We start from the raw sequence: 13,301 nt of genomic DNA, 5'->3' as shown, positions 1-13,301 counted from the left end.
CCCGACCCCGCCGCCCGCCCGGGGCCCCTTGGCACAGGGGCGTGCGAGGCACTGGGCTGGGCTGCCCTGAGGGGGCGAAATTTGGATTTGGGGTTCGGGGGGGCCGGGGGGTGTGTCCCCCCTCGCCAGCGCCCCTCACCCCGGACCCGGCTCCCGGTTGCCTTTAAGGGCGTTTTGGGGGAGGCGAGGGGAGCGGGGCTGGGCGTGTGCGCGTCCGACTTGGAGCGCGCCGGAGAGAGGGAAGAGGAGAAGAAAGAGAGGGAGAAGGGAGAGGAGGGAGGGGAGCGGTGGAAAAAGCCACCCGGGACCCCCCCTCCTCCCCCAAGGCCGGGGCCGGCGCCCCAGGGCCCCCCGGCAGCCGGCGGCCTTGGGGGTACGGAGGGGCGAGGAGGGGGGGCTGGCGGGACCCCCCCTCCGGGCTCCCCTCCATCGCCGGGGTCCTGCCTGCGGGGAGCAAAACCCTTCGGCTCTCCCCCCCCCTTTCCCTCCCCTCCCTCCTCCCTCCCTGGGAGGGAGGAGGGAGGGGAGGAAAGGGGGGGAGGAGCCGAAGGGTTTTGCTCCCCGCAGCAGGACCCCGGCGATGGAGGGGGAGCCCGGAGGGGGGGGGCTCCGCCAGCCCCCCTCCTCGCCCCTCCGTACCCCAGGCCGCGGCTGCCGGGGGCCTGGGGCGCCGGCCCCGGCCTTCCCGGGGAGGAGGGGGGTCCCGGGCTGGCTTTTTCACGCTCCCCTCCCTCCTCTCGCTTCTCCCTCTCTTCTTCTCCTCTTCCCTCTTCCGGCGCGCTCCAGTCCGGACGCGCACCACGCCCAGCCCCGCTCCCCTTCGCTCCCCCAAAACGCCCATTAAGGACAAACCCCGGGGCAGCCCCGGGTTGCCGCGGACCGTGGCGAGGGTGCTGCGTGGCTGGGGGACCCCGTCCTGCGCCCCCCCCACACACCCGGTTTGGGGACGCTGCTGTGGGTCGGTTCCCGGAGGGGGTCCCACAGGTGGTGGGGGTGCTCGGAGGGGGCAACGCGGTGCTTGCGGGGAGCAGCGTCAGGGGAGGGGGCCAGGGAGGGCGTGCTGTGCTGGGAGCGGGGTGGGGGGGGGGTCCATCCCGGGCACCCTTGCCCCCTCTCCACGGACGTGTCCCCACGCAGGCAGCGCGCGCCCGGCAGCCGTGTCCCCTTGCCGGGGGGGGGGACACGGGGTGGGCTGCGTGTGTGCTGGGACAGCCCGGCAGTGCAGGGGTTAATCCCCCTCCCCGTCCTCCTGCGGGACCGTCAATGGTTAAACCCCGGGTTAATGAGTGGTGAGGGGCCTGGGGGGGGGGGACACCCCACAGTGGCCTCCCGGCACCCCCCCCCAGACGCCGCCCGGGCACGCAGAGGGTTAAATTCACCAGGGCAGGTCCCGGCGCAGATGTTTTTGGGCTGTGTTCCTGGGAGAGGAAACGGCCGAGCAAGGCATCAGCCGTTTTGTTTTTAAGGGGAAAACAACAAAAAAGAGAACTGCGCGGCCCCGCGCCGAGCCAAGGCGAGGGGCAGCGGGGCCGGGGTCCGTCCCCGGGTGTCCCCGGCTGTGGGCGGTGGGGACAGAGCTGGCAGGGGGGTGGCAGCGGCTGCATCCCCCCGGGTCCTCCTGGAGGGTGCTGGGGTGGCCTCAGGCTTGGTGACGCATTTTGGGGTGCCGGGGGGACCTGAGCACGCGCCCCGTGTCCCTGCAGCGCGGTGACATGGGGAGGGCTGCGCTGTCCCCACGCTGCCCGCTGGGGCACGGCGCTGCCGGCGGCCCCCTGCTCGTCCCACGCCTCCCTGGTCACCGCCACCCCGCCTGGAGCCCGTGGCCACCCCCGTGGTGGCACCCCCGGGGGACGCGAGCTGCCAGCCTCCGCTTTGGAGCCCAGCCTCCCTAAGGCAGCCTCTCCGCTGGCCCCCGTGCCAGGAAGGGCAGGGCCGGCGGTGACGCTTCGTGGGGCTGCTGGCCCTCTGCCCCGCTCCTCAGGGCTGCGCTCGCCCGTGCCACACGCTTTTGGGGTCCCGAGCCTCACCTGGGGCCTCCCCCCAAACACCGAGGGCTGGTGGCTCTGTTTGCACCCCGGCTTGTTCGGGGGAGCAGAGCCGGAGGGTTCGCCCGGTGCCAACCTCCCGCTGGCTTTGCCGTGCCCCACGGCCAGCCTCGTGCGCCCTGTCCCCGTGGCACCCCAAAACGGTGGCAGCTGTGTCCCCTCAGCCCTGAGCCACCCCTGCAGGAGCGGGGCAGAGCCCCCCAGGTGGCGCAGGACGTTTTGGCACGGATCGCAGCCCCACCGGGACCGGTGGGCGTCCCCCGCTGGCCAGTCCCACGCGGGGATCCGCTCAGCGACCAGTCCTGTGCCGGGATCCCTGCTCTGGCCAATCCCATGTGAGTATCGGTGATCCGGCCAATGCCACGGGGGGATCCAAGTGCCGACCAGTGAGGATCCACCCGCCGACCAACCCCCACGAGAATCCATTCGTTGGCCAATCCCACGCGAGGAGCCCCGTGCAGACCAATCCCAGCGAAGCTCCCTCCGTCCCAGTCGATCCCCGGGGCCGGTCGGGGTCCCTGGGGGGGACGAGGGCCCTGGGGTCCCCCTGCCCTGGGGGCTGGAACCGGTGCGGGGCTGGGGACAGCGGGGTCCCTGCACAGGGCACGGCGACCCCGCTCCTGTCCGGGGTCCCCGTGCCGGGGCAGGTGGCACCCAGGTGATGGGTGTCCCTCGGGTGGCAGCGCCCACGGGTGGCAGCGCCCACGGGTGGCGGCCAGGCTGGGAGAGCGGCCACGGGATGGGCGCTGGGGACGCAGCCAGGCAGGCGCTGGCCTGGCGGGCCGGACGGTGCCGAAACGTTGCCTTTTTAGGTGCTGGAGCACAGCACGTCCCTGCCCGTGGCCGGCCCCGTGCCGAGCCCGGCGCCCGCAGGAGGAGGCAGAGCAGGGCCGGCCCCGCTCCGGGGCACGCCAAGGTGCCTCTGCTGCGCTGCTGACCCCAAACAGCCCTTTTTCATCCCAAGCAGGGCCAAGGACGCAGCTTCTCCCCCTTCCCCCAGTCCGGCCGCTGCAACCCCTCGGCCAATTGCTCAAACCCCTTCGGAGCCAGGAGCTGCCCTTATTTGGGTTAAAACCAGCTATTTTGGTTCAATCAAAACCAGCCGGAGTTGGAGGCCCCGCAACTTTCCCGCACGTCCCCTTCCCGGCTCCGTCCCCCCACCCCACCAGTGACATGCCACCGGGGAGCCCCTGGGGCTGCCACCCTCCCTGACCCTATTGCCACCTTCCTGGTGGGGACACCGGGGCAGGGTCCGTCCCGGCTGGGCTCAGCGCCGTGGGGCGGCTGCGCGGCATCCCAGCAGCTCTCTGCTGCCTTCCCTTACATGGTCCCCTCGGGTTTGCTGCCCTGAGCCACCGCGCTGCCAGGGGACGAGGACTTGTTGCCACGAGGGTGTTTACGGGGACAGCGCTCGGAGGTGTTTGTTGGAAATAGCAGGGGGCGGTGGGAGGGGAGGGATCCTGCGCCGCCGGCGTGGTGCTGGGCAGGGAGACGCGTGCAGGGCGCACGTCCCCGCTGTGAGCTTAACCAGGCGCCCGCGTGTCATCGGGGTGGCTGGCGGCCCCCAGCTGCAGCAGGGCGGCTGGGGATGTCCCCGGGCTGCGCTGCGGTGCCACGGCTCTTGGAGCACTGCGGGTGGTGTTGGAAGTCACTGCTGTCCCCAGGGGAAGGGCGCTGCTGGGGTCACGGGGGTTTGGGGTGGCTGTGGTGGGGTGCTTGGGGACGGCGTCCCCTTGCCTTCGCCCTGCGCTGTGGTCAGCGCTCATCCTTCCCCTTTGCCTGGGCATGGTGTGAATCCCTTCTGTTTCTGATCCCACCTTGCAGCTCCTCTTGGGTTTTAGCGGCCTGAGACAAGGAGGCATGCAAGGGAGAAACAGGACCAGGGCGTGCGGGTGCTGCAAGGGGTTCACGCCGCAGCGAGCCTCCGGGCTGGGGATCGGAGGAGAGCACTTCCCTCCCCGGGTACCGCCAGCATCTCTTGTGCAACGCGGCCGCGGGGACACGGTGACGCCCAGCCTGTGGCCTCTGTCCTGCTCCGGGAGCGCCTGACATGGGCGCTGCCGTGCCTCGGGGCCGGGCACGTGGCGGGGCCGTGGCACTGGGAAAGGGATGCTCGGAGGAAAGCCTGGGAGCAGCGGGACCTCTGCGCTCCAGCGTCCGCCCAGCTCCTGACTCACCCCCAGCTGCAGGCCAAACCGCTCCCGGGGCTGCCGGCACGTCCTGCCCGCAGCCAGCGGCTTTGCAGGACCCGGCTGAGGGGCAGAAACCCGAAAAGCAGCTGAGCACTTGCCGTGCTGGGGTGCTGACCCCCCTGTTTCTCAGGATCCCCCTGCAAGCGGTTGGGTGCAGGCACCCCGAGCCTGGCACAACGGGGTGCCCGCAGCGCACCGCGCCTGGGCAGGGTGGGGCTGGGCCGAGGGGGGAGCGCGGCTGGAAACATGCCGTCCTCCCGCGGGGGGACTTGTTGCATAAACAGGAGATGAGCTGCGGCGGCAAGAAACGCACGGTGTGAGATTTGGGGTGGGAGCAGGGAGCGTGGCGGGGACCGGGCAGGTGACTGGAGGGGTGCTGAGCCCTGGGTCGGTCCCCTTCAGAAGTGGCGGTGCCACCGCTCTCAGCCTTGCCTTTAGGGGAGGTGATGCACAGCTGGGACGTGGGGCGACACAAAGCTCGGGTGACTGTCCTAGAGAGACAGAGGTCCCCTGCGGGGTGACACGGCACTGGACGCAAGGGGGGAGCCGGGGTGACGTGGAGCTGGGCCGGCTCCTCTCCATGCATCCTCTGGTGCCACCCCAGCGGTGTCCCGTGGAACAGTGACTGAGCCACTGAGTCACTGTCCTCTTTGGCAACTGCACTTCCCACCCTCTGCCCAGCTCTTGTGGCTCCACGGGAGGGGACCGTCCTCCCCGTGGCCCCGGGGCTCTGCTCTGCGTGTCTCCAACGTGCCAGGGAGCGCACCGGGGCGCGCTAGCTCCCGCCGCTGCTCCTGGCACCGCAAGGGTCAGCACCGGCCCGGATATCAGACGGCTCGGGCTTGTTTATCAGAGCTCCTGGGGAAGGGAAAAACAAAAACCGCCACCCAAAGGAAGGGATATGCGTCAGCGATGGGCCTGTGTAACCCACCGGCAGCTGGGCGGGCTGTGCTGTGGGCCGAGGGCCAGTGTTTGCCCGGCCCCGTGAGCGGCGGCGCAGCATCCTCGCTTCCCGCAGCCCGGCCCGGGGGGACCCCCAGAGTCACCGCTGGTGTTTGCTGCGTGCCCGTGCCAGGCAGGGCAGAGCGCTGGGTGTCCCAAAGGCGTGAAGTTTCTGCAGATGTTGTGACAACAGGTGGCTGGATGCAGGGGGAGCCCGTTGGCACTCCCCAAGCGCAGGATGTGCTCTGCGCCCAACCCTTTACGGGGCATCAGGGAGCCCACACGGGCCGTGTTGGAAACTCAGGCTGGGCTGGTTTTGCTGCCCGGCCTTCACCTTAGAGCAGAGGCTGGGTCTCACGGCGGGGACCTTTAGGAAGGGCTGCGACCTGGGGGGGCGCAGGGCTGGGGGTGGGCGGCCGCCCCGCTGCGCCTCGTTCCTCGCATTCCTGGGCAGGGCTGCCGGGCGGAGGGGTCGCGGCGGCAGGAGCCGGGCGGCAGGAATGCAAACACCGGCGGGGGGAGAAGAAAGGCGGCTGTGTCTGCTGCGGCCAGGCAAACCTGGCCGGGGGGCACGCGAGACCCCCCTACCTTTCCCCCCCAGCCCCAGCAGCAGGGGACGTGGGGGTCCCTGGGGATGGCGGTGGCCCTGTCACCTGCGTGGTCCCCAGCGTCCCCCTTCATCTCCCTGACACAGGGACAGGACAGACAGCGAGGGGCAGGGGGATGAGGGGACGGGAGCGGGGCTCGCTGTTGCCAAGCCCGGCTGAAAGCTCAGCCCCTTGCTCGCAGCCCCGCTGCCACCAGCTCGGGTGCCTTGGGGACAGGAGGGATGCTTCTGTGCGGCTGGGTCGGGAGCTCGGCTTCCGAAGGAAGGGCTGTGCTGCCTGGCTCGGGGTCTGCTCTCTTCTCCTTGAACCCAAGAGCTCGTTTTAGCCAAGCTGGAGAGGGGCAGAAACTTAAAATGGTGTTAGGCTCCTGCCGTCCTCCTAAAACTGCCTTTCTGGGATGAGAGAGAGACAGGCGGCGTCGGTGCCTCCTGTGAATGGGAGGAGAGGTGCCGGCTGAGCACAACCCCATATTAGTCATCAGAGAATCCACCAGGGCAGGGAAGTACGACTGCGGACACCCCCTGAAGCTTCTGCAGCCGAAGGAGCATCTGGAGCCTGAAAGCCTGGTGTGGAAACCAGAGGGCGGGTGGGCATGCGCCCTACCTGTCCTCAGTGCCCTTGTGTCCCGTGGCGGGGGGAGCGGAGAGGCTTCCCCCATTTCCCCCATCGTCAGCCTCGGGAACTGGGGTTTTGGGGGGGGGGCGGGGTGTGGAGGAACCTGTGTGAGCATCCTTTGGGGGGGGTGTGGGGCGCAGCGTGGGGTGCAGCGCAGCCCTGTGCCGGCCCCGTCCACGGCGGCTCGCTGCCGGAGAACATTCCAGGGAGGCTGGCGCGGGGCCAGCGCCGCGGGGCAGGGAAAGGGGCCTTTTATGGAAGCGTTTCTGCATTAGAATAAAATCATAATAATAATGCGCAGGGGAAGGGAGCGGGAGGAGGAGGAGGAGGAGGTGGAGGAGGAGGAGGAACCCCCGAACAAAACACGAAGGCGGGACGGGAACGGTCCGGCGGCTGGAGAGGGAGGGGGCACCATTAGGATCTGGCTGCTCAGAGTGGGGTTTTGCCCAAAACCTGCTTTTTGCAGCCCGTGGCAAGGGAGGAAGAGTGGGGTGCAGGGGGTCCCCATGCCATGGTGCTTGGGGACCGGCCCCTGCGTGGTGTTGGACGTCAGAGCTCATAACCTCGATGCATCAGTGCCTGGGACGGGGGGGCAGGGGGTGGCTCAGTGGGGTCCCTGCTCCCGGGGACACATGTGGGGAGTAGAGGGGACGAGGTGCCCCGAGTCACAGCCTCTCGCCACCACCAGCATCGCCAGGCCTCCACGGGGCTGCAGCGGCTGCTCGCGGTGCTCCCGGCCCCAACAAACAAGGCGCTGCCTCTCCCAGCGCGGCGTGCTGCTGCTTCCCAGCGCGCTGGGGCGCACGCAAAACCCAAGGTTAATTGTCAGTAATTGCCGCTGGTAATTAAGGTAACAATAGCTGGGCTGTTCATCTGGCGTCTGCAGAAGCGCTCACGAGGCCGGCCTGGGTTTTGTTCCAGGAGCTTGGAGCTGCTGCCATCAGCCCCGCCGTGCCCACCTGGGGCTGGGGCTGCCCGTGCCTGGCCGAGGACGCGTGGCACGGCCACCGGCACAGGGCGAGGGGTGTCCCCAAGTCCGCCCCTGTCACATAGGAGCCCAGCCGTGACCTCGGGACGGTGCCTGTGCTCCTGCCTGGGGTGGCAGGGCCATGGGCTTGGTGTCCCCATCGCTCCCTGTTGGGTGCTGGCTCTGCCCGGGGGATGCTGTGCCCTGTCCCCTTCCCGTGCCGGGTGCTGCAGGGATTAATTCGTGCCCTCTCTGTTCCCTTGCAGGCTGCCACCCCGTGCTCCCCCGCTGTCAACTATGAGCTGGTAAGTGCCACGTGCCCCGTGTGGAGCCGTCCCGGGACCCCCGGAGCTGGGGCTTTTCGGGGAGAGGGGCTGGCGCAGGTCCTGAGGAGGGCAGGCAGCTGGGACGTGACCGGCCTGGGCTCTGGTGTCCCCTGGAGCCGGGGGCCTCCCCTCCCAGCTTGGAGCCGGGGCGGTTTCTTGCACGCCCGGAGATGGCTCTAGCAGATGTGCCTTTGGCTGCGGGCGCCCAAGGCCGCACGTTAGCGTCCCTTGCTATTGTCACCCCCCTTCTTTTGTCCCTCCTGGGGCCGTTTATGAGCAGACGGATGTGCACGGAGCTGGATGGAGGCTGGGGGGCATCTGGGGTGACATGAACCCTTCCCACCCCAACAGCCAGTCCCCCCAGCGTGGGGGGAGCAGGGCTGGAGCCGTGCTCCTTGCCATGCTGTGCCGGGCACGGCAGGGCTCTGGGCAGCCTGGCATGGTGCCGGGTGCCTGTGCCCCCCAGGGGCCCCGACCGGGCACCCCGTGGCACAGAGGATGCTCAGCACGGCCCCCTGCCAGCTCACAAGGGCAGCGCGTGAGCAGGGCCCCGCCGTGGTTATCTGCCCTGGGTTTGATCTCCGCCTGCACCGCCTCGGGCACTTATCGTTGGCAAAAACGTGTTGGCTTCGAGCTGGGACCGTTACTGCGGCTTCGGGAGGAAATCGAAATGGGTTTGCCCCGCTGCCAGGGCTGGAAGTGGCAGCGCTGCCCCCTGCTCAGCGGGGAGGCACAGCCCGGTCCTGGGGTCTGCTTTGTGCCCCTGGTCCCAGGACCGAGACCCCCATAAGCTGCCCAGCTGGGTCCTTTTGCTGTGCCACCCCCAAGCACCCCAACCAGGCAGTGGGATCTGTCCCCTGCCCCTATCCTTGCGGTCTAGACACTGCCCTCCCCTGGCCCCAGCCCCTTTTCAAAGCTCCAGAGGCCGCAGGAGACATCTCACCAAACTTGCCCCTTCCTGAGCATCCCCTGCCGGGGACCCTCCCTCTCCTCCCACAGCACCACGTTTATCTCAGGGAGCTGTGCAGAGGGGTGGCCCGCGGCCAGGCAGAGTGCGGGGCTCGTGCCGTTGTTTTCTCCGTCGCATCGTGGCCCTACAACGCCCAGCGCCTGCTTTGGGGGGGCACGGCTGAGTCTGGGGGCTGCTTGCCTTGTTGCAAATCACCGCAGCGCTCCCGGCCCCCCCGTGGGTTGTGGGGCGAGGAGGGATGTGGGAAGCATCCCTTTTGCGGGGTCTGGCCCCGGGGGATGCAGAAGGGGTGTTGGGGTGTGGGTGCCGCAGCGGGGCTGGGTGCTCTCCATCCGTGACTGCAGTCCTGTGGGGGGGCAAGCCGCCGCGAGGCAGGGGGGCAGCGCCCTCGACCCCCATCAGGGCTCCGCGTCGCCCCAGTGCCACGCTTGGGTTTCGAGGGATTCCCGGCTTTTAGGAAGAACGGACACGTTCTTCCCACGGGGGCGCGGGCAGGGAAGGAAACGGCACTGCGGAGCGCTTCCTAGGAAGGGCCAGAAATAGCCAGGGGGAACTTCTGACCCTGGCCTCCACTCTATATGTGTGTGTGCATGCGTCTCTCACCCTCTCTCTCCCGTTCTCTCCCTCTCTCTGTCTCCTTTCCCTCGTTCCCCCCCTCCTCCTGCCTGTCTGCCCGCAGCCGTCCCCAGGGGAGAGCATCACCCAGCAGGCGGACACCCCGGTAAGTGCCCCGTGCCGGAGGAGGCTGGCCTCCTCCTCGAGACATTGCTGGGGATCTCTCGTGCCTGTCCTCTCGCCGCAAACCATCCCGCTGCCAGAACGCCTCAGCCTGCTCCCGAGGTTCCCCCAGTGCCGCCGGGACCCCCCAGCCCGGGGCCGTGCCGAAGGTTAAGGGACGTGCCCGGGGCGAGCGGCGGAGGCGGTGGCAGAGCCCGGTGGAGAGGCCCTGGAGAGGAGGCCGGGGCTTTTGCCGCAAAGCCGGCTTTCCTGTCCAAGAGCTGGGGATACGTTATTTAATCTGTGGACATGAAATTGCTAAGACAGTGTAGACAAACGCCCTGCCAAAGTCAACGCAGACGGCTTCCCCCCGCTCGCCTGCCTCCGCGCGCACCGGGGCTGGGATGGAGCGGGCCCCGGTGGGGACGGAGGATGGTGGTTGCCGTGAGGAAGAGGAGATGAAAGCCTTCCTCACCTGGGAGGCTGCTGTCCCATCCCTGCGGTGGTTCGGGTCATGTCTCCAGCCCTTGATGAACAGGAGAGAGGGAACCCGCAGCTGGGAAAGTCCAGTGGGGAGCCAGGAGCCCTCTTTGCCGGCTTTGCTTCTCCTGGGGAGTTTCCAGGTCTTTCTGCCTCCTTTCTTGTGGCTCACGTCCCCCTGCCAGTGGCTGGAGGCAGGTGGGACCTGTGGGTTTTGGATGGTGCCAAGAGCCTGGGGACATGCAGAGGTGACAGGAGGGGGAGGCAGGTTTGGATGGGGACCCCAGGTCCCTGCTCCTGAGGGTCTCCGCGGCACCAATTCCACCCAGCCCCTCTAGCAGGGCTCAGTAACACGGGCACCCACAAGGGCTCGGGCAGGGGTGCTGAGCCCCCAGGCAGCTCATCGGGGAGGCCGTTGGCCATCCCAGGCCTCCCATGGAGCTCCACCGGGCACCGTGACCTTGATGGGACCGGCTGGGGACGCAGGAGCCGCAGCGGGAGGTGATGTTGGTTGCACGCCGCCAAACCTGCCCCGGGCTGGGTCGTGCCCCGGAACCCCACAGGGTGGGTGAAGGCTGCGCTGCCGTGTCCCAAGCTGGAGCTGCAGCCCCCCGGAGGGTGGTGGCACGTCCTGCAGCTCTGCAACCTCCTGTGGATGGGGTTCAGGTCCTTCCCGGGGCTCGGGAGGTGCTGCCCGTGTGAGATGAGCCTTTAAAGGACTCCTGCTTGTTAGCGGGAGATACTAAAACTAATGAGGTGTGAGCGTGTTTTCCCTTAGCGGTTTTTTTTGGAAACCCTGCTTTGTTTTTCGGCTGAGGTCATGAAGTCGCCCAACAAACCGGCTGCAGATGAAATTCTTGAGGCCGGAGAACATGCATAAATAGAAGTTTCCTGCTCTGAGAGCTCAAACATTTCCTCCCGGCGTTCGGCGTGGTGGAGCCGGGGCCAAAGCAAACGGCGGTGCCTGGCCACGCGAGCCTCCTGCGGGCTGCAAGCCTGCCCCGTCCCCTGCTGTCACCTGGTGCCATCGCACTGTCCCCATCGTGCCCGGTGACCCTGCTCTTTGCTGTGTCCGTGGCAGGGATGGCAGCGCAATGGGGTTCTTGGTGCCACCGGGATGCCCCCAGGATGGGACTTGGTGACAGCGGTACCTTTGGGCATTACAGGGCACTGTGCTGGGGATGGATGCACCAGCCTTGGCATTGCACCTGGGGACATTCGGCCACTCCAGAGCCACAGCAATAACTCGCTTTTCCTCTCTGGTTCTTTAGGACACCACGAAATCCCCCAGGAGCGGGCAGTCACGCCGCAAAACGTCCAGGTAGAGTCCACGTGCACCTCGTGGACCACATGGGGATGGGGACCTGCGGTGGCGGGGACACAACGACACCTGGGAGCGGGGAAAAACCCACGGGAAGCCCGACCCCTGCGTCCCCACCTGTCCCAGCCCATGCCCCTTAACCCAAGTGGCCGTGCCGGGCGGGGAGTGTCACCGTGTCCCCTCGGTGCCACGTCCTGACGGCGGTCCCCTCCCTCGCCCAGGAGCATGAGCGTGACGGCGGCGATGGAGAGCAGCTGCGAGCTGGACCTGGTGTACATCACGGAGCGCATCATCGCCGTCTCCTACCCCAGCGCGGCCGAGGAGCAGAACTTCCGCAGCAACCTCCGCGAGGTGGCCCACATGCTGAAGTCCAAGCACGGGGACAACTACGTGGTGAGGGGCCCTGCCCGCCTGGGAAAGGGGCTGGGTCAAAGCTTTCTGGTCCCTTTTGGACCTCACGTGAATTTTTGGCCATTGCAGTGCCCCGTGGCAAGGCGTTACTGGGGTTAATGTGTCCGGGAAAATCTCTCCTGGGGGAATCTGGGGAGGCTTCGGGGGTGAGGAAGATGTGGGAGGGTTATTGGGGAGGAAGGTGTTCCCTCACTCTGTCTTTCCTCTTCCCTGAAGCTTTTCAATCTGTCCGAGCGGAGACATGACATCAGCAAGCTTCACCCCAAGGTGGGTCATGCCTGCGGGGAGCAGGGGGCTTTGGGGGCTGGGGCAGGGCAGCCGGGCCATCCGTGGGATCAGCTGCAAGCTGCTGGGGGGGGGAACAGCCACCCCCTGCAAGCTGGTGGAGGGGCAGGGGAGGGAAAGCCCGGGGAAGAGCACCAGGACTGCCCCCACCAGCCCGAGCTGGCACCTCTTGGAGACCTCCCTTGCTTCCCCCTGAAGCGTTGTCCCCATCCCTGGGAACGTGGGGACCCCCGGGCAGCTGAGCTGGGCGCCCTGCGGGGGGCTAAGATCTGGGGCCCCCAGCACCCCCCTGCACACAGGGTCATGGCAGAGAGGCTGGGAGAGGCATCAGGGCACCGCGGTGGCGTTTGTCCCTTTTCCACACCCTGTGCCCTTGCCCTGGGCTTCACACACCCGCTGGAGACTGCAGAGGGGGCACAGCTCGGCGTGGATGTGACCCCCGGCTGTGTCCCCCCCCCCCCCCCCAATTCCTCTCCCAGGTGCTGGATTTCGGGTGGCCCGACCTGCACACCCCGGCGCTGGAGAAGATCTGCAGCATTTGCAAAGCCATGGACACGTGGCTCAACGCGGCGGGTCACAACGTGGTGGTGCTGCACAACAAGGTGGGCTGGAGCCCGTCCCCAAAGCGGGGAGGGACACGGGGGGGGCTGCAGGGCTGGGGCTGAGCACGCCAAGGGGTGCAGGGAGCCCGTGGTTTGTGGCTCGGTGTGTGGGGGCCAGCACGGTCGCGTGTGTTTATGTGGGATAAAGTGTGGGTGCCGACGGGTGTTGCCACCCCCGTGACGTCCCTTTTTGCTGTCACAGGGGAACCGCGGCCGGCTGGGGGTGGTGGTGGCGGCCTACATGCACTACAGCAACATCTCAGCCAGGTGAGAGCGGTACCCGGCCCCGGGGCACCCCGACCCGCTGCCCCCCAGGCGGGGACGGTGCCGGTGCCACCGCCTCCCTTTTCCCCTCACCTACCCCTCGTCCCCGCAGCGCCGACCAGGCTCTGGACAGGTTTGCCATGAAGCGCTTCTACGAGGACAAGGTGGTGCCGGTGGGACAGCCCTCCCAGAGGAGGTGGGTCCTGGCGTGTGGTCACAGCCCGGGTTTTGCCCCGTGGTTGTGGCGGGGGGGGGGCGAGGGCGCTGCCCTGCTGTGGCACGGCCCCCGACCTGCCCGTCGCCTCTGCAGGTACATCCACTACTTCAGCGGGCTGCTGTCCGGCAGCATCAAGATGAACAACAAGCCCCTCTTCCTCCACCACGTCATCATGCACGGCATCCCCAACTTTGAGTCCAAAGGCGGTACGTGCCCCCAGCTCCCCCCAGCCCGGCCCCGTGCAGCCCCCTTGTTCTCCAGGGGCGACGTTTCCCACAACTTCCCAGGCCTTTTGAACCCTTTCCCTCTCCGGTTTTACCTCCTCCCGTTTAGCAATGG

The 13,301-nt window shown here is 67.9% G+C and overlaps 1 protein-coding gene across 16 annotated transcripts in view; it reads left to right on the top strand.

Annotated features, from left to right (window-relative positions):
* The window catches only part of TNS1 (tensin 1), a 54,274-nt gene that overhangs the window by 10,943 nt on the left and 30,030 nt on the right, over window positions 1-13,301 (top strand). For 11 of the 16 annotated variants that reach the window (XM_080599107.1, XM_080599110.1, XM_080599097.1 and 8 more), the window contains exons 4-12: window positions 7,636-7,674; window positions 9,345-9,386; window positions 11,134-11,183; window positions 11,405-11,576; window positions 11,811-11,861; window positions 12,359-12,481; window positions 12,684-12,748; window positions 12,858-12,941; window positions 13,056-13,168. In XM_080599107.1, coding sequence (XP_080455233.1) covers window positions 7,636-7,674; window positions 9,345-9,386; window positions 11,134-11,183; window positions 11,405-11,576; window positions 11,811-11,861; window positions 12,359-12,481; window positions 12,684-12,748; window positions 12,858-12,941; window positions 13,056-13,168 — 739 coding nt within the window. The remainder of the gene's footprint in view (window positions 1-7,635; window positions 7,675-9,344; window positions 9,387-11,133; window positions 11,184-11,404; window positions 11,577-11,810; window positions 11,862-12,358; window positions 12,482-12,683; window positions 12,749-12,857; window positions 12,942-13,055; window positions 13,169-13,301) is intronic. The other 5 variants (XM_080599109.1, XM_080599102.1, XM_080599100.1 and 2 more) reach the window with 1 other exon arrangement.

Source organism: Anser brachyrhynchus (genome assembly GCF_964034855.1).
Source record: "Anser brachyrhynchus genome assembly, chromosome: 7".
Lineage (NCBI taxonomy): Eukaryota > Metazoa > Chordata > Aves > Anseriformes > Anatidae > Anser > Anser brachyrhynchus.
This window is presented reverse-complemented; position numbering and strand designations above follow the sequence as displayed.